At 42.7% G+C, this 22,113-nt stretch overlaps 1 protein-coding gene across 2 annotated transcripts in view; it reads right to left on the minus strand.

The window, feature by feature from the left end:
* LOC106591739 (putative ubiquitin-conjugating enzyme E2 W-B) overlaps positions 1 to 21,839 on the minus strand; it is a 34,706-nt gene extending 12,867 nt beyond the window's left edge. The window contains exons 1-3 of one of the 2 annotated variants that reach the window (XM_045710733.2): positions 21,659 to 21,839; positions 20,637 to 20,728; positions 2,575 to 2,677 (exon numbers count right to left, since the gene is read on the minus strand). In XM_045710733.2, the coding sequence (XP_045566689.1) occupies positions 2,575 to 2,677; positions 20,637 to 20,728; positions 21,659 to 21,691 (228 nt within the window). In that variant the 5' untranslated portion in view covers positions 21,692 to 21,839. Of the gene's footprint in view, positions 1 to 2,574; positions 2,678 to 20,636; positions 20,729 to 20,937; positions 21,403 to 21,658 lie in introns of those variants that run through there. The other variant, XM_045710734.2, reaches the window with a different exon arrangement.
* Between the last annotated feature and the right edge of the window lie 274 nt (positions 21,840 to 22,113).

Consider the following 22,113-nt stretch of genomic DNA (forward strand, 5'->3'; position numbering starts at 1 on the left):
AATTAATATGAATATTAGAGGTCGACCGATTAATCGGAATGGCCGATTAATTAGGGCCGATTTCAAGTTTTCATAACAATCGGTAATCGGTATTTTTGGCCACCGATTTGCAGATTTTTATTTTTTACTCGTTTATTTAACTAGGCAAGTCAGATTAAGAACACATTCTTATTTTCAATGACGGCCTAGGAACGGGGGTTAACTGTTATTTCAGGGGGGATTTGGGGATTCGTTTTTGCAACTTTCCGGTTACTAGTCCAACGCTCTAACTACCTGCCTTACATTGCACTCCACGAGGAGCCTGCATGGCAGGCTGACTACCTGTTACGCGAGGGCAGCAAGAAGCCAAGGTAAGTTGCTAGCTAGCATTAAACTTATTTTATAAAAAAACGATCAATCTTAACATAATCACTAGTTAACTACACAAGGTTGATGATATTACTATGTTATCTAACGTGTCCTGCGTTGTATATAATCGATGCAGTGCCTGTTAATTTCTCATCGAATCACAGCCTACGTTGCCAAACGGGTGATGATTTAACAAGCGCATTTGCGAAAAAAGCACTGTCGTTGCACCAATGTACCATAAACATCAATGCCTTTCTTTAAAATCAATACACAAGTATATATTTTTAAACCTGCATATTTAGTTAATATTGCCTGCTAACATGAATTTGTGTCACTTCTCTAGCGTTCCGTGTAAGCAGTCAGGGTATATACAGCAGTTTGGGCCGCCTGGCTCATTGCGGACTGTGTAAAGTCCATTTATTCCTAACAAAGGCCATAATTAATTTGCCAGAATTTTACGTAATTATGACATAACATTGAAGGTTGTGCAATGTAACAGGAATATTTAGACTTAGGGATGCCACCCGTTAGATAAAATACGGAACGGTTCCGTATTTCACTGACAGGAAAAACGTTTTGTTTTCGAGATGATAGTTTCCGGATTCGACCATATTAATGACCTAAGGCTCGTGTTTCTGTGTGTTATTATGTTATAATTAAGTCTATGATTTGACAGAGCAGTCTGAGCGGTGGTTGGCAGCAGCAGGCTCGTAAGCGTTCATTCAAACAGCACTTTCGTGCGTTTGCCAGCAGCCCTTCGCAATGCATTGCGCTGCTTATGACTTCAAGCCTGTCAACTCCCAAGATGAGGCTGGTGTAACCGATGTGAAATGGCTAGCTGGTTATCGGGTGCACGCTAATAGCGTTTCAAACATCACTCGCTCTGAGACTTGGAGTAGTTGTTCCCCTTGCTCTGCATGGGTAACGCTGCTTCGAGGGTGGCTGTTGTCGATGTGTTCCTGGTTCGAGCCCAGGTAGGAGCGAGGAGAGGGACGGAAGCTATACTGTTACACTGGCAATACTAAAGTGCCTATAAGAACATCCAATAGTCAAAGGTATATGAAATACAAATCGTATAGAGAGAAATAGTCCTATAATTCCTATAATAACTACAACCTAAAACTTCTTACCTGGGAATATTGAAGACTCATGTTAAAAGGAACCACCAGCTTTCATATGTTCTCAAGTTCTGAGCAAGGAACTTAAAACGTTAGCTTTTTTACATGGCACATATTGCACTTTTACTTTCTTCTCCAACACTTTGTTTTTGCATTATTTAAACCAAATTGAACATGTTTCATTATTTATTTGAGGCTAAATTGATTTTATTGATGTATTATATTAAGTTAAAATAAGTGTTCATTCAGTATTGTTGTAATTGTCATTATTACAAATAAATCCCCCAAAATAAAAATTAATCGTCCGATTAATCGGTATCGGCTTTTTTGGTCCTCCAATATTCGTTATCGATGTTGAAAAATCATAATCGGTCAACCTCTAATAGCAAGACTGGTATCCAGGCTATATCAAGACTGGTACCCAGGCTATATCAAGACTGGTATCCAGGCTATATCAAGACTGGTATCCAGGCTATATCAAGACTGGTACCCAGGCTATATCAAGACTGGTACCCAGGCTATATCAAGACTGGTACCCAGGCTATATCAAGACTGGTACCCAGGCTATATCAAGACTGGTACCCAGGCTATATCAAGAACCTTGTTATAGTTTTTTGTTATTTTATAGTGCTCCTTGTGTGCACATTCGGTAATACCGTATACCCCAGTATGGTACAGAAATGGTATAATGGTGTGAACATCTGGCGGCAGGTCGCCTAGTGGTTAGAGCGTTGGGCCAGTAACCGAAAGGTAAAAATCTGTTGTTCCGCCCCTGAACAAGGCAGTTAACCCACTGTTTCCTGGTAGGCCGTCATTGTAAATAAGAATATGTTCTTAACTGACTTGCCTAGTTAAATAAAGGTTAAATAAAATATCACCGAACCCTAACATCCACTCTCTTCAATCAGTTGGACAAATGACCTGTTACTAAGCAACATACCCACTCAGCCAAATGACCTGTTACTAAGCAACATACCCACTCAACCAGCCTACTGACAGAGCATGAATGGATCTTGTGTCATTGAGTGTCCTAGCTAACTGATTCAACAGATATATACATGACTATTTATCAATGAGGAAGGGCAAGGCTGGCTAGCTATCTACTTACCTGAGGTGAATCGAAAGGATACCGACTACTGAATTTGAAAAGCAGCTGAAATTTCTCTCCTTCGTAGAGCGTGCCCGTGGCTCCTTCCATATCTACAATCCATCTGGATGAAAAAGACAGAAGATACCATATTAAAATATGAAATACACACACACACACACACACACACACACACACACACACACACAGTACTAGTCAAAAGTTTGGACACACCTGGATTGGGACTACCAGCTCTCTGTAGCGTAGAGGGCAACCAGCGGGTACATCTACCCTATACCATGTTGAGAGGATGCCAAGAGTGTGCTAAGCTGTCATCTACGCTACTTGGAAGAACCTCAAATATATTTTGATTTGTTTAACACTTTTTTGGTTACTCATCCCACAAATATCCCACACCCCATTTAGGCCCCCTCAGATAACATTTACGTCATTTAGCAGACGCTCTTATCCAGAGCGACTTAAGACCTATGCCCCTTCCTGCCCACCCCATGCCCCCCACTCCCGGGAAAAAGGGCCTCAACATGAAAGTCACACACATACGCCCAGGCCGTGAGCAGGGAAACAGGCTCAACCCCTACGCTTACACTAGCCCAAGGCAATGGCATGTACCAGATGCTCAGCAGGCTCTGCTCACACTTACTGGCCTGAGGCCAAACCACACGACCAACAACAACAGACACTCTATGGAACACAAAGCCTTCACTATCTCATCCTGGAATATCCAAGGCCTGAGGTCATCTGCCTTTGGCCTAAAGAGCAGGAACCTGGACTTCATCAAAGAAATCGGAAATACAGACATTGTCATCCTACAAGAAACCTGGTATAGAGGAGACGGACCCACTGGTTGTCCTCTAGGTTACAGAGATCTGGTAGTCCCATCCACCACACTACCAGGTGGGTGGTATAGAGGAGACGGACCCACTGGTTGTCCTCTAGGTTACAGAGAGCTGGTAGTCCCATCCACCACACTACCAGGTGGGTGGTATAGAGGAGACGGACCCACTGGTTGTCCTCTAGGTTACAGAGAGCTGGTAGTCCCATCCACCACACTACCAGGTGGTATAGAGGAGACGGACCCACTGGTTGTCCTTTAGGTTACAGAGAGCTGGTAGTCCCATCCACCACACTACCAGGTGGTATAGAGGAGACGGACCCACTGGTTGTCCTTTAGGTTACAGAGAGCTGGTAGTCCCATCCACCACACTACCAGGTGGTATAGAGGAGACGGACCCACTGGTTGTCCTCTAGGTTACAGAGAGCTGGTAGTCCCATCCACCACACTACCAGGTGGGTGGTATAGAGGAGACGGACCCACTGGTTGCCCTCTAGGTTACAGAGAGCTGGTAGTCCCATCCACCACACTACCAGGTGGGTGGTATAGAGGAGACGGACCCACTGGTTGCCCTCTAGGTTACAGAGAGCTGGTAGTCCCATCCACCACACTACCAGGTGGGTGGTATAGAGGAGACGGACCCACTGGTTGTCCTCTAGGTTACAGAGAGCTGGTAGTCCCATCCACCACACTACCAGGTGGGTGGTATAGAGGAGACAGACCCACTGGTTGTCCTCTAGGTTACAGAGAGCTGGTAGTCCCATCCACCACACTACCAGGTGGGTGGTATAGAGGAGACGGACCCACTGGTTGCCCTCTAGGTTACAGAGAGCTGGTAGTCCCATCCACCACACTACCAGGTGGGTGGTATAGAGGAGACGGACCCACTGGTTGCCCTCTAGGTTACAGAGAGCTGGTAGTCCCATCCACCACACTACCAGGTGGGTGGTATAGAGGAGACGGACCCACTGGTTGTCCTCTAGGTTACAGAGAGCTGGTAGTCCCATCCACCACACTACCAGGTGGGTGGTATAGAGGAGACAGACCCACTGGTTGTCCTCTAGGTTACAGAGAGCTGGTAGTCCCATCCACCACACTACCAGGTGGGTGGTATAGAGGAGACGGACCCACTGGTTGTCCTCTAGGTTACAGAGAGCTGGTAGTCCCATCCACCACACTACCAGGTGGTATAGAGGAGACGGACCCACTGGTTGTCCTCTAAGTTACAGAGAGCTGGTAGTCCCATCCAAACTACCAGGTGGGTGGTATAGAGGAGACGGACCCACTGGTTGTCCTCTAAGTTACAGAGAGCTGGTAGTCCCATCCAAACTACCAGGTGGGTGGTATAGAGGAGACAGACCCACTGGTTGTCCTCTAAGTTACAGAGAGCTGGTAGACCCATCCACTGAATGAATAGGTGCAAAACAGAGAAGAGACTCATGGGGTATGCCAATTTGGTATAGAGCAGACCTAACTCTCTCTATTAAATTAACCAAAACAGGAACACTTTACATTTGGCTAGAAATTCAAAATGAAATGATCTCAACAGAGAAAAATGTCCTCCTGTGTGCTACCTATATCCCCCCACTAGAATCCCCATACTTTAATGAAGACAGCTTCTCCATCCTAGAGGGGGAAATCAATCATTACCAGGCCCAGGGACATGTACTAGTCTGTGGCGACCTAAATGCCAGAACTGGACAAGAACCTGACACCCTCAGCACACAGGGGGACAAACACCTACCTGGAGGTGACAGCATTCCCTCCCCCATATGCCCCCCTAGACACAACTACGACAACGTAACCAACAAAAACAGGTCACAACTCCTGCAGCTCTGTTGCATGCTGGGTCTGTACATACAGTGCCTTGCGAAAGTATTCGGCCCCCTTGAACTTTTCGACCTTTTGCCACATTTCAGGCTTCAAACATAAAGATATAAAACTGTAATTTTTTGTGAAGAATCAACAACAAGTGGGACACAATCATGAAGTGGAACGAAATTTATAGAATATTTTAAACTTTTTTAACAAATAAAAACCAGAAAAATTGGGCGTGTAAAATTATTCAGCCCCTTTACTTTCAGTGCAGCAAACTCTCTCCAGAAGTTCAGTGAGGATCTCTGATCCAATGTTGACCTAAATGACTAATGATGATAAATATTTACATTTACATTACATTTACATTTAAATAGATAATACATAAATAGAATCCACCTGTGTGTAATCAAGTCTCCGTATAAATGCACCTGCTCTGTGATAGTCTCAGAGGTCCGTTTAAAGCACAGAGAGCATCATGAAGAACAAGGAACACACCAGGCAGGTCCAAGATACTGTTGTGGAGAAGTTTAAAGCTGGATTTGGATACAAAAAGATTTCCCAAGCTTTAAACATCCCAAGGAGCACTTTGCAAGCGATAATATTGAAATGGAAGGAGTATCAGACCACTGCAAATCTACGAAGACCCGGCCGTCCCTCTAAACTTTCAGCTCATACAAGGAGAAGACTGATCAGAGATGCAGCCAAGAGGCCCATGATCACTCTGGATGAACTGCAGAGATCTACAGCTGAGGTGGGAGACTCTGTCCATAGGACAACAATCAGTCGTATACTGCACAAATCTGGCCTTTATGGAAGAGTGGCAAGAAGAAAGCCATTTCTTAAAGATATCCATAAAAAGTGTTGTTTAAAGTTTGCCACTAGCCACCTGGGAGACACACCAAACATGTGGAAGAAGGTGCTCTGGTCAGATGAAACCAAAATCAAACTTTTTGGCAACAATGCAATTAGACCCAATCAAATCATGAGAAATCAAAAAGATAATTACTTGACACATTGGAAAGAATTAACAAAAAAACTAACTAGAATGCTATTTGTCCCTAAACAGAGAGTACACCGTGGCAGAATACCTGACCACTGTGACTGACCCAAACTTAAGGAAAGCTTTGACTATGTACAGACTCAGTGAGCATAGCCTTGATATTGAGGAAGGCCGCCGTAGGCAGACCTGGCTCTCAAGAGAAGACAGGCTATGTGCAACACTGCCCACAAAATGAGGTGGAAACTAAGCTGCACTTCCTAACCTCCTGCCAAATGTATGACCATATTAGAGACACATATTTCCCTCAGATTACACAGATACACAAAACACTAGAAAACAAATCCAATTTTGATAAACTCCCATATCTATTGAGTGAAATACCACAGCGTGGCATCACAGCAGCAAGATTTGTGACCTGTTGCCACAACAAAACACCATTGTATATACAACCCATATTTATTTTCCCTTTTGTACTTTAACTATTTGCACATAATATGACATTTGAAATGTATTTATTCTTTTGGAACTTTTGTGAGTAAGTTTTACGGTTACTTTTATTGACCTTTTCACTTTTGTATATTATCTACTTCACTTGCTTTGGCAATGTTAACATATGTTTCCCATGCCAATAAAGTACTTGAATTGAAATATATATATATATATATATATATATATATATATATATATATATATATATATATATATATATATATATAAATGAGAGAGAGAGAGAGAGAGAGAGAGAGAGAGACAGAGAGAGACACACACACAGAGAGAGAGAGACAGAGAGAGAGAGAGAGAGACACACACAGAGAGAGAGAGAGAGAGACACACAGAGAGAGACACACACAGAGAGAGAGAGAGAGACACACACAGAGAGAGAGAGAGAGAGAGAGAGAGATTGAGAGAGAGAGAGAGAGAGAGAGACACACAGAGAGAGAGACACACACACAGAGAGAGAGAGACACAGAGAGAGAGAGACACACAGAGAGAGAGAGACACACAGAGAGAGAGAGACACACAGAGAGAGAGAGACACACAGAGAGAGAGAGACACACAGAGAGAGAGAGACACACAGAGAGAGAGACACACAGAGAGAGAGACACACAGAGAGAGAGACACACAGAGAGACACACAGAGAGAGAGACACACAGAGAGAGAGACACAGAGAGAGAGACACAGAGAGAGAGACACAGAGAGAGAGCGAGAGAGAGATGCTCAACATGAGCTCCTGATATACAGTGAGGGAAAAAAGTATTTGATCCCCTGCTGATTTTGTATGTTTGCCCACTGACAAAGAAATGATCAGTCTATAATTTTAATGGTAGGTTTATTTGAACAGTGAGAGACAGAATAACAATAAAAAAATCCAGAAAAATGCATGTCAAAAATGTTATAAATTGATTTGCATTTTAATGAGGGAGACTCAGGACAGGGCAGAGACTCAGGACAGGGCAGAGACTCAGGACAGGGCAGAGACTCAGGACAGGGCAGAGACTCAGGACAGGGCAGAGACTCAGGACAGGGCAGAGACTCAGGACAGGGCAGAGACTCAGGACAGGGCAGAGACTCAGGACAGGGCAGAGACTCAGGACAGGGCAGAGACTCAGGACAGGGCAGAGACTCAGGACAGGGCAGAGACTCAGGACAGGGCAGAGACTCAGGGGGAATGCTAATAAAGTATAAATCTAAACTAATTCATTCAATCGAATTGATCAAAACAGGAGAATTCTTTATCTGGTTAAAAATCAACAAGGAGGCTTTATCTTAACAGATAAAAACGTCTTCCTCTGTGCCACATACATTCCCCCCTCAGAGTCACCCTGCTTCAATGAAGAGAGTTTCTCCATTCTAGAGGGGGGAGATGAGTCACTTTCAGGCCCAGGGTAACGTCCTGGTCTGTGGAGACCTGAATGCTAGAACAGCAGAAGAACAAGACACTATTAACAGTCATGAGGATAAACACCTACCAGGAAGCAACAACCTTTCCCTCCCCACATACCCCCACAGAAACAACTAGGACAAAGTGAAAAACAAAAATGGAGTTTAGCTCGTGAAGCTCTGTTGAACACTGGGTCTGTACATAGTCAATGGTAGGCTGAGAGGGGACTCTTTTGGTAGGTACACCTACAGCTCATCCCTTGGCAGTAGTACTGTAGACTACTTCCTAAACCCAGTGTCTCTCAATACCAATCTATAAAAATGGAGACAAATTTGACCCAAATAATTACAGAGGAATTTGCGTTAACATCAACTTGGGGGAAAATTCTCTGCAGTATTATAAATAGCAGACAACACCATTTCCTTGACGAACACAAGCAAACAGACTTCTTCTCTCAGGGACAGGGAGTGAAGCAGGGCTGCCCAATAAGTCCAACACTATTTAACATCTACATTAATGAGACGGACAGGACAGGACAGACAGGACAGACAGACAGAAGCTCCTCTAGTGGGAGCAGCAAACACACACATTAGAAACTTTCAGCTGTTTTAACGGTTCAAGCTAGGCCTCTTCGTTCCAGTGAAGGGAAAATCTTAAACGCTACAGCATACAATGACATTCCAGACAATTCTGTCATTCCAACTTCATGGCAACAGTTTGGGGAAGGCCCTTTCCTGTTTCAGCATGACAATGCCCCAGTGCACAAAGCGAGGTCCATAATGAAATAGTTTGAAAAGATCGGTGTGAAAGAACTTGCCATTGGGATGAATTTTTCTTGTTGTTGTTCTCACCTTTATTTAACCACTAATTGGAACGGTGACTGCGAGCCAGGCCTAATCGGAAGTCCCCGCACCAACTAGTGGAAAGCCTTCCCAGAAGAGTGGAGCAGCTAAAGGGGGGACCAACTCCATATTAATACCCATGATTTTGGAATAAGACGTTCGATGAACAGGTGTCCACATACTTTTGGTCATGTAGTATAAGTTTACATTACCAAAGCAAGTGAAGAAAAAAAAAACCTACCTCTTCCCCTACTGTATTTATTTATTTTGCTCCTTTTTGCACCCCATTATTTCTATTTCTTCCACTACAAATCTACCATTCCAGTGTTTTACTTGCTATATTGCATTTACTTTGCCACCATGGCCTTTTTGCCTTTACCTCCCTTATCTCACCTCATTTGCTCACATTGTATATAGACTTATTTTTCTACTGTATTATTGACTGTATGTTTGTTTTACTCCATGTGTAACGCTGTGTTGTTGTATGTTGTCGAACTGCTTTGCTTTATCTTGGCCAGGTCGCAATTGTAAATGAGAACTTGTTCTCAACTTGCCTACCTGGTTAAATAAAGGACTTGTTCTCAACTGGCCTACCTGGTTAAATAAAGGATTTGTTCTCAACTTGCCTACCTGGTTAAATAAAGGTGAAATAAAAAAATATATAAAAAATAAAAATGTACAGTAAACAAGGCACTCAAAAGTTTCAAAATGATAAAGACATTTCAAATGTTATATTATCAGCTATTATCATAGCTTTGTGTTCACAGGAGCTTTGTTATTCGCTATGGTAACGCTACATCAATAACATGGAAACAATATGGCGGCTATAGAAAGGGGATGAACCAATGATGAACTAGTGTTGCACGGTATACCGAAACCTCAGTACTTTTTCTATACTAGAACATGAAAAAACGGCTCTGTTCTAGAATTCATGTTACTTTCAGTGCTTCTGTCAAATGTGTCTCACATCATACATGGATTAAGAGGATCACGTCTGTCAGGTAATTTGTCTGAATTTCAGTAGTAAGCTAGCCAGGCTACTTGAGCATGCAGCTGACACAGCGAGCCAATTTTGAGATGCAAGCAAGAGAGTAAATGTAGACAGCAAGGCTTCCAATGAAAACATACCTCCATCTTGTTGACAGAAATTGGCTCCAGAAGCAAACTATGAGAATACTTTGCTTAAAGAGCAGATGAGGCCCAAACCACCGAAACTGCTACAAAGCAGTGCAGTGTGAGGGAGGTTTAGTTCCAAAAGAAGACATGAAAAAAAACGACTTTACATTTGCAATGTAATGTTATACTACTAGCAACTAAATTTGAATAATTTTTTTGTTTAATACGGGGTAGGGTTAAGCTACATTAATACAGGGGGGGTAGGGTTAAACTACTTTAATACGGGGGGGGGCTAGGATAAACTAGTTTAATACAGGGGCCTAGGATAAACTAGTTTAATACAGGGGGCCTAGGATAAACTAGTTTAATACAGGGAGCTAGGATAAACTAGTTTAATACAGGGGGCTAGGATAAACTAGTTTAATACAGGGGGCTAGGATAAACTAGTTTAATACAGGGGGCTAGGATAAACAAGTTTAATACAGGGGGCTAGGATAAACTAGTTTAATACAGGGGGCTAGGATAAACTAGTTTAATACAGGGGGCTAGGATAAACTAGTTTAATACAGGGGGCTAGGATAAACTAGTTTAATACAGGGGGAAGGATAAACTTATTTAATACAGGGAGCTAGGATAAACTAGTTTAATACAGGGGGCTAGGATAAACTAGTTTAATACAGGGGGAAAGGATAAACTAGTTTAATACAGGGGGCTAGGATAAACTAATTTAATACAGGGGGGAAGGATAAACTAGTTTAATACAGGGGGCTAGGATAAACTAGTTTAATACAGGGGGCTAGGATAAACTAGTTTAATACAGGGGGCTAGGATAAACTAGTTAATACAGGGGGCTAGGATAAACTAGTTTAATACAGGGGGCTAGGATAAACTAGTTTAATACAGGGGGCTAGGATAAACTAGTTTAATACAGGGGGCTAGGATAAACTAGTTTAATACAGGGGGCCAGGATAAACTAGTTAATACAGGGGGCTAGGATAAACTAGTTAATACAGGGGGCTAGGATAAACTAGTTTAATACAGGGGGCTAGGATAAACTAGTTTAATACAGGGGGCTAGGATAAACTAGTTTAATACAGGGGGCTAAGATAAACTAGTTTAATACAGGGGGAAAGGATAAACTAGTTTAATACAGGGGGCTAAGATAAACTAGTTTAATACAGGGGGCTAAGATAAACTAGTTTAATACAGGGGCTAAGATAAACTAGTTTAATACAGGGGGCTAAGATAAACTAGTTTAATACAGGGGGCTAGGATAAACTAGTTTAATACAGGGGGCCAGGATAAACTAGTTAATACAGGGGGCTAGGATAAACTAGTTAATACAGGGGGCTAGGATAAACTAGTTTAATACAGGGGGCTAGGATAAACTAGTTTAATACAGGGGGCTAGGATAAACTAGTTTAATACAGGGGGAAGGATAAACTAATTTAATACAGGGAGCTAGGATAAACTAATTTAATACAGGGGGGCTAGGATAAACTAGTTTAATACAGGGGGCTAGGATAAACTAGTTTAATACAGGGGGCTGGGATAAACTAGTTTAATACAGGGGGCTGGGATAAACTAGTTTAATACAGGGGGGCTAGGATAAACTAGTTTAATACAGGGGGCTAGGATAAACTAGTTTAATACAGGGGGGCTAGGATAAACTAGTTTAATACAGGGGGGCTAGGATAAACTAGTTTAATACAGGGGGCTAGGATAAACTAGTTTAATACAGGGGGCTAGGATAAACTAGTTTAATACAGGGGGCTAGGATAAACTAGTTTAATACAGGGGGCAAGGATAAACTAGTTTAATACAGGGGCTAAGATAAACTAGTTTAATACAGGGGGAAAGGATAAACTAGTTTAATACAGGGGGGAAGGATAAACTAGTTTAATACAGGGGGCTAGGATAAACTAGTTTAATACAGGGGGAAGGATAAACTAGTTTAATACAGGGAGCTAGGATAAACTAGTTTAATACAGGGGGCTAGGATAAATTAGTTTAATACAGGGGGGCTAGGATAAACTAGTTTAATACAGGGGGGCTAGGATAAACTAGTTTAATACAGGGGGCTAGGATAAACTAGTTTAATACAGGGGGAAGGATAAACTAGTTTAATACAGGGGGCTAGGATAAACTAGTTTAATACAGGGGAATAAACGTCATCCTGACCATACCCACCACAAGGGGCGTTTCCTTGTTTACATTGGCCCAAGGAGCACGCACTCCGGCGACGGCATGACACTGTGGTGACATCACGACACTGTGGTATCTATGCTAATATCATACAGCTGTGTCAAAACAGGGGACACTGATACTCTCAGACAGAGAGTACTCTCTCTCTCACACACACACACACACACACACACACACACACACACACACACACACACACACACACACACACACAGTTCCATAAACAACAGCTACTAAACATGAACACATGCTACCGTATCTCTGTATTCACTCCATCACACAGACGCCATTGATTTTTACTTTGGTGCTGCTTCTCATTGAGAAAGATTATATCAGAAGCCAATGTTTTGTAACAGACAGGAATGGATGGCTTTTTACTGGGAAGGACATCAAATGGAACTAAAACAAAAAAGGTATGCCGCTAACCAAACCATCGTCTGTCTGTCTGTCTGTCTGTCTGTCTGTCTGTCTGTCTGTCTGTCTGTCTGTCTGTATGTCTGTCTGTCTGTCGTAACAGATATTCACAGACTGAGAGACAGAATAAAGCACCTCGGCAACGGGAAAACGGTTCTGCAACAAAAAAAACGAGAGCTTCTATTGGTCAAATTCAGTTCCTTCCCGATTTCGTTCCGTTTGCTTCCGTTTTGTTTTTATCAGCGGAGGCTGCTGAGGGGGAGGACGGCTCATAGTAATGGCTGGAATGGAGTCAATGGAACGGCATCAACCACATGGAAACTCCCGAGTGGCGCAGCGGTCTAAGGCACTGCATCACAGTGCTAGAAGCGTCACTACAGACCCGGGTTCGATCACAAACGGCCGCGATCGGGAGTTCCATTGGGCGGCGCACAATTGCCCCAGCATCGTCCGGGTTAGGAGACGGGTTCGGCCAGAGGGGAGTGCTTTACAAGTAGGCCGTCATTGTAAATAAGAAATAGTTCTTTAACTGACTTGATTAGTTAAATAAAAGGTTAAATACATGTTAAAAACAAAAGACTCTGTTCCAGCCATTACTATGGAGCCATCCTCCCTTTCAGCAGCCTCCACTGTAGTAGTAGATACACCTCAGAGGAGAGTTTCAGTCGAAACTCCTTCAGCTCATTCTCATTCTGTAAACACGTCAACAATAACAACTTTTTTTCCCTCAAAAACGTTAGGGGACGCGGACACTGCCTGTCCAAATCAGCGTTCTAATCTTTACTAGATTGTAGAATTCTATACTAGCACTCAACGGACTAACATTCGTTTGACATTGTTTTATTAACCTTTCGACTTGGTCAGAAACACAAGGGGGACAGAATCAAAACCAGTTCTGTGATTTTAAAATGTGAAATATATGAAATCTGGTTGACTGAAAAGCCTTATCTTACTTTGAAGCAACAATAACATTACATTTGGCATATATAAAAAGCTAAAATGTAGTCTGTACATGAAAATACACACAAAGGTATATGTGAAAGTAGTTTAATAAGGAAATAACCAATTTTCTTTGGTTGAACTTATCATGGAATTGCTCATTTAAGCTTCAAGCACAAATATATCAGTCCATCTGCTGAACCATAGTAACCTAAAATAATTCAATATCGTTCAATATCGTTACACTACCCTCACATTACACTGTCACGCTACCCTCACACTATACTACCCTCACGCTACACTGTCACAATCACACTACACTGTTAAGCTACCCTCAGACTACACTGTTACAGTACCCTCACGCTACACTGTCACACTACCGTCACGCTACACTGTCACGCTACACTGTTACGCTACCCTCACGCTACACTGTTAAGCTACCCTGTTCGACTACCCTCATACAAAACTGGTAGCCTACACTACCCTCACGCCACACTGTCACGCTACCCTCACGCCACACTGTCACGCTACCCTCACGCCACACTGTCACGCTACCCTCACGCCACACTGTTACGCTACACTGTTACGCTACCCTCACGCCACACTGTCACGCTACCCTCACGCCACACTGTCACGCTACCCTCACACCACACTGTCACGCTACCCTCACACCACACTGTCACGCTACCCTCACACCACACTGTCACGCTACCCTCACACCACACTGTCACGCTACCCTCACGCCACACTGTCACGCTACCCTCACGCCACACTGTCACGCTACCCTCACACCACACTGTCACGCTACCCTCACACCACACTGTCACGCTACCCTCACACCACACTGTCACGCTACCCTCACACCACACTGTCACGCTACCCTCACACCACACTGTCACGCTACCCTCACACCACACTGTCACGCTACCCTCACACCACACTGTCACGCTACCCTCACACCACACTGTCACGCTACCCTCACACCACACTGTCACGCTACCCTCACACCACACTGTCACGCTACCCTCACACCACACTGTCACGCTACCCTCACACCACACTGTCACGCTACCCTCACACCACACTGTTACGCTACCCTCACACCACACTGTTACGCTACCCTCACACCACACTGTTACGCTACCCTCACACTACACTGTTACGCTACCCTCACACTACACTGCCCTCACGCTACACTGTCACACTACACTGTTACGCTACCCTCACACTACACTGTTACGCTACCCTCACACTACACTGTTACACTACCCTGTTCGACTACCCTCATACAAAACTGTTACCCTACACTACCCTCACACTACACTGTTACACTACCCTCAAACTATACTACCCTCACACTACACTGTTACACTCCCTTCAGACTACACTGTCACACTACCCTCACACCACCCTGTCACACTGCCCTCACACTACAATGTTACATTACCCTCACACTACAAATCAAATCAAAGTTTATTTGTCACGTGCGCTGAATACAACAGGTGTAGTAGATCTTACAGTGAAATGCTTACTTACAGGCTCTAACCAAGTGCAAAAAAGGTATTAGGTGAACAACAGGTAAATAAAGAAATAAAAACAACAGTAAAAAGACAGGCTATATTCAGTAGAGAGGCTATATACAGTAGAGAGGCTATATACAGTAGAGAGGCTATATACAGTAGCGAGGCTATATTCAGTAGAGAGGCTATATACAGTAGAGAGGCTATATACAGTAGAGAGGCTATATACAGTAGAGAGGCTATATACAGTAGAGAGGCTATATACAGTAGCGAGGCTATATTCAGTAGAGAGGCTATATACAGTAGAGAGGCTATATACAGTAGAGAGGCTATATACAGTAGCGAGGCTATATTCAGTAGCGAGGCTATATACAGTAGTGAGGCTATAAAAGTAGCGAGGCTACATACAGACACCGGTTAGTCAGGCTGATTGAGGTAGTATGTACATGTAGATATGGTTAAAGTGACTATGCATATATGATGAACAGAGAGTAGCAGCAGCGTAAAAGAGGGGTTGGCGGGTGGTGGGACACAATGCAGATAGCCCGGTTAGCCAATGTGTGGGAGCACTGGTTGGTCGGGACAATTGAGGACGTATGTACATGAATGTATAGTTAAAGTGACTGTAAATATATGATAAACAGAGAGTATCAGCAGCATAAAAGAGGGGTTGGGAGGGGGGGGGGGGGGGGCAGACAATGCAAATAGTCCGGGTAGCCATTTGATTACCTGTTCAGGAGTCTTATGGCTTGTGGGTAAAAACTGTTGAGAAGCCTTTTTGTCCTAGACTTGGCATGCGGTAGTAGAGAGAACCATCTATGACTGGGGTCTTTGTCACACTACACTGTTATACTAAGCTAACTACACTCACACTAGTTAGTAGGTCTACACCAGTTGTTTACAAAGCATGTGACGAATCAAATTGATTTGAAGAACCCGTGCTAACAAGCTAACGTTGGCTAGCTACTTCCAGACAAATGCGAGAACACCTCACCTCAGACCGTTGTCTCGTCCTAGCAGAGCTGGCCGTTTTCATGTTATCTTTAGGTATAAATCACTAACTGTGTTACTGGCAACAGATTGCCAGAGTGAATTATTCACGAACGCAACCTAAACGCATCGGTACAAACTATCTAACCACCTGTACCCGGCGTAGCTATGAGGTATAGGTCCATACTGACGACCCTGAGGACTGACCAGGTAGTTGGTGTGCGTGTTGGTGTTCTTCACAATGAGAAACGCTATAGAAATGTGTAACAAAACAAGACATGAATACCCACATGAATACCCGCAAGCTGTATGCTGATGTATACTACTGGATGTATACTACCAATATATACTACTGGATGTATACTACTGGATGTATACTACCAATATATACTACTGGATGTATACTACTGGATGTATACTACCAATATATACTACTGGATATATACTACCAATATATACTACTGGATATATACTACTGGATGTATACTACCGATATTTACTACGGGATGTATACTACCAATATATACTACTGGATGTATACTACTGGATGTATACTACCAATATATACTACTGGATGTATACAACTGATGTATAGTACCAATATATACTACTGGATGTATACCGCTGTATGTATACTACCAATATATACTACTGGATGTAGACTACTGATGTATACTACCAATATATACCACTGGATGTATACTACCAATATATACTACCAATATATACTACCGGATGTATACTACCGGATGTATACTACAAATATATACTACTGGATGTATACTACTGGATGTATACTACCAATATATACTACTGGATGTATACTACTGGATGTATACTACCAATATATACTACTGGATGTATACTACCAATATATACTACTGGATATATACTACTGGATGTATACTACCGATATATACTACGGGATGTATACTACCAATATATACTACTGGATGTGTACTACTGGATGTATACTACCAATATATACTACTGGATGTATACAACTGATGTATACTACCAATATATACTACCAATATATACTACTGGATGTATACCACTGGATGTATACTACCAATATATACTACTGGATGTAGACTACTGATGTATACTACCAATATATACTACTGGATGTATACCACTGGATGTATACTACCAATATATACTACTGGATATATACTACCAATATATACTACCGGATGTATACTACTGGATGTATACTACCAATATATACTACTGGATATATACTACTGGATGTATACTACCGATATATACTACCAATATATACCACTGGATGTATACTACTGAATGTATACTACCAATATATACTACTGGATGTAGACTACTGATGTATACTACCAATATATACTACTGGATGTATACCACTGAATGTATACTACCAATATATACGACCAATATATACTACCGGATGTATACTACCGGATATATACTACCGGATGTATACTACCGGATGTATACTACTGGATGTATACTACCGATATATACTACGGGATGTATACTACCAATATATACTACTGGATGTATACTACTGGATGTATAATACCAATATATACTACTGGATGTATACAACTGATGTATACTACCAATACATACTACTGGATGTATACCACTGGATGTATACTACTGGATGTATAATACCAATATATACTACTGGATGTATACAACTGATGTATACTACCAATATATACTACTGGATGTAGACTACTGATGTATACTACCATTATATACTACTGGATGTATACCACTGGATGTATACTACCAATATATACTACCGGATATATACTACCAGATATATACTACTGGATGTATACTACCGGATGTATGCTACTGGATGTATACTACCAATATATACTACTGGATGTATACTACCGGATGTATACTACCGGATGTATACTACTGGATGTATACTACCAATATATACTACTGGATGTATACTACTGGATGTATACTACCAATATATACTACTGGATGTATACTACAGATGTAGTATACATCCAGCTCTCCTGCTATCTCTCTCAGAATGACCTTCTTGATCCAAATCAGTCAGGTTTCAAGACTGGTCATTCAACTGAGACTGCTCTTCTCTGTGTCACGGAGGCTCTCCGCACTGCTAAAGCTAACTCTCATCCTTCTAGACCTATCGGCTGCCTTTGATACTGTGAACCATCAGATCCTCCTCTCCACCCTCTCCGAGTTGGGCATCTCCGGCGCGGCCCATGCTTGGATTGCGTCCTACCTGACAGGTCGCTCCTACCAGGTGGCGTGGTGAGAATCTGTCTCCGCACCACGTGCTCTCACCACTGGTGTCCCCCAGGGCTCTGTTCTAGGCCCTCTCCTATTCTCACTATACACCAAGTCACTTGGCTCTGTCATATCCTCACATGGTCTCTCCTATCATTGCTACGCAGACGACACACAATTAATCTTCTCCTTTCCCCCTTCTGATAACCAGGTGGCGAATCGCATCTCTGCATGTCTGGCAGACATATCAGTGTGGATGACGGATCACCACCTCAAGCTGAACCTCGGCAAGACGGAGCTGCTCTTCCTCCCGGGGTAGGACTGCCCGTTCCATGATCTCGCCATCACGGTTGACAACTCCATTGTGTCCTCCTCCCAGAGTGCTAAGAACCTTGGCGTGACCCTGGACAACACCCTGTCGTTCTCTACTAACATCAAGGCGGTGACCCGATCCTGTAGGTTCATGCTCTACAACATTCGCAGAGTACGACCCTGCCTCACACAGGAAGCAGCGCAGGTCCTAATCCAGGCACTTGTCATCTCCCGTCTGGGTTACTGCAACTCGCTGTTGGCTGGGCTCCCTGCCTGTGCCATTAAACCCCTACAACTCATCCAGAACGCCGCAGCCCGTCTGGTGTTCAACCTTCCCAAGGTCTCTCACATCACCCCGCTCCTCCGCTCTCTCCACTGGCTTCCAGTTGAAGCTCGCATCCGCTACAAGACCATGGTGCTTGCCTACGGAGCTGTGAGGGGAACGGCACCTCCGTACCTTCAGGCCCTACACCCAAACAAGGGCACTGCGTTCATCCACCTCTGGCCTGCTCGCCTCCCTACCTCTGAGGAAGTACAGTTCCCGCTCAGCCCAGTCAAAACTGTTCTCTGCTCTGGCACCCCAATGGTGGAACAAGCTCCCTCACGACGCCAGGACAGCGGAGTCAATCACCACCTTCCGGAGACACCTGAAACCCCACCTCTTTAAGGAATACCTGGGATAGGATAAAGTAATCCTTCTACCCCCCCCCCCCTTAAAAGATTTAGATGCACTATTGTAAAGTGGTTGTTCCACTGGATATCATAAGGTGAATGCACCAATTTGTAAGTCGCTCTGGATAAGAGCGTCTGCTAAATGACTTAAATGTAATGTAAATGTGAGATGTATACCACTGGATGTATACTACCGGATGTATACTACCGGATGTATACTACCGGATGTATACCACCGGATGTATACCACCGGATGTATACCACCGGATGTATACCACCGGATGTATACCACCGGATGTATACTACCGGATGTATACTACCAATATATACTACCGGATGTATACTACCAATATATACTACTGGATGTATACTACTGGATGTATACCACTGGATGTATACTACCGATATATACTAATGGATGTATCCTACCGGATGTATACTACTGGATGTATAGTACCAATATATACTACTGGATGTATACTACCTGATGTATACTACCTGATGTATACTACCGGATGTATACTACTGGATGTATACTACTGATGTATACTACCGATATATACTACTGGATGTATACTACCAATATATACTACTGGATGTATACTACCAATATATACTACCGATATATACTACTGGATGTATACTACCAATATATACTACTGGATGTATACTACCTGATGTATACTACTGGATGTATACTACCGGATGTATACTACTGATGTATACTACCGATGTATACTACCAATATATACTACCGGATGTATACTACCGGATGTAAACTACCTGATGTATACTACCGGATGTAAACTACCTGATGTATACTACCGGATGTATACTACCAGATGTATACTACCGGATGTATACTACCGATATATACTACCGATGTATACTTCTGATGTATACTACCGGATGTATACTACCAGATGCATACTACCGGATGTATACTACCAATATATAGTACTGGATGTATACTACCGGATGTATACTACCGATATATACTACTGAATGTATGCTACTGGATGTATGCTACTGGATGTATACTACTGGATGTATACTACCAATATATACTACCAGATGTATACTACCAATATATACTACCAGATGTATATTACCAATACATACTACTGAATATATACTACCGATATATAGTACTGATGTATACTACCGATATATACTACTGGATATATACTACTGGGTGTATACTACTGGATGTATACTACTGGATGTATACTACTGATGTATACTACTGATGTATACTCACTGTGTGATGGTGTTCTGTACACTTTTCTCATTAAGCGTCATTCCAGGGGGCGGATCATTTTGCAAAGCCATTAGTTCCTTTTGTAGTCTTTTCTGTAAGGATAGAAAACACACGTTTCAGCTGTAGCTGGAATACAATAGAGGTGTCATTTTAGTTGGAAACATGATGCAACCGATCTGAGATACAATCCCCAAAGATGTCAGTACTTCCCTTGTTAGACAATTAACTAGACAGACTAACAGCTAGCTGGATATCTCGTAATATCGTCTTAACTTGAAGATGAAATGAAAAGTACGCTAACCTTGCTTTAAGCTCCTTGTGTTAGCTCGGTGGTTAACACTACACAGCTGGTATAAGACTACGCAGTGTTTACCATCTGCTTGATAGCATTTTGACTGCTGCTCGGTTGGATATTAACACGTAGGGTTTCAGCTGGATAGGGTTTCGGGAATGCAGAACTAACATCGTTAACTAGCTAATCCACTTAATGAATATCAGACAAGTTTACCCACCAAGCCAGACAGACACCACTACACACAATGACGTATCTAGACAAACCACCCTAACGTTAAGTCTGCTATCCAGTTAGCTAGTTCTGCTACTGGCTGGCATGTCACAACACTCATAACTACATTTGTTTGCTAACTAGCTGGCTTTTTTTTTTACGGTAATCTTGCAAATTGACAGTCCCCCAACTGAGCACATAACGTTAAGCTAGATAGCGACGTTGCTAACGTCGTTAGCAACATCCCTTGTCGCTAGTTAAAAGCACTGTCAGTGCAGTGGTTGCTAACAAAAACGGTTGCTATTGGAGGATGAGCTAAACTAGCTAGGTGCAGCCGTCGAAGCGACACAGTAAACAACAAATCACTACACGTACTAATTTAAAACAACAACAACAAAAATAAAATAAAAAATGTGTTAACTGACTTGAAATGAACAGATGAGAGAAAGAAAAGAAAGGGGAGGAAAAAAAGAGAGATATCCCGAAGAAAGTCGATGTCAGTCAGTAGAAGTCTTACCTGCATCGACGCCATGATGGAAACCCCCTGCATCAGGGCAAAGCCTGGCACAGCGGTCCCGGCGTCACCATAGGTACCATCACATGGGATGGGGGGAAGTGTGTTGACAAAACTCAACTAGAAGAAAGAAGTGCACTGATTGCGGTAAAAGCGCACTGAAAAAAATGTTGTGACAACAATATTGCCCTTCCCAGTACTGTGCCTGGAGGACAGGAAAAATATAACTAGAGATGCTTGAATGAATCAAGAGCAACCGCATGTAATCGAAAATGTGAATTTGGGGTGTCACAGAGGAATTTAGAGACAGCCCTCACCGTGTTGGGGGGAAAAAAAAGCTAACTGAAGGCCAATGACCTCTAGTAGTGTCAGTGAAATAAAAGGCCCTTTCAAACTGTATCTAAGATTCCACAGATTTCCCTGGAGATAATCATAACCAATTTTATGTGTGGAACAGT

This window comes from Salmo salar, chromosome 29, assembly GCF_965601325.2.
Source record: "Salmo salar chromosome 29, fSalSal1, whole genome shotgun sequence".
In the NCBI taxonomy this organism is placed as follows: Eukaryota; Metazoa; Chordata; class Actinopteri; order Salmoniformes; family Salmonidae; genus Salmo; species Salmo salar.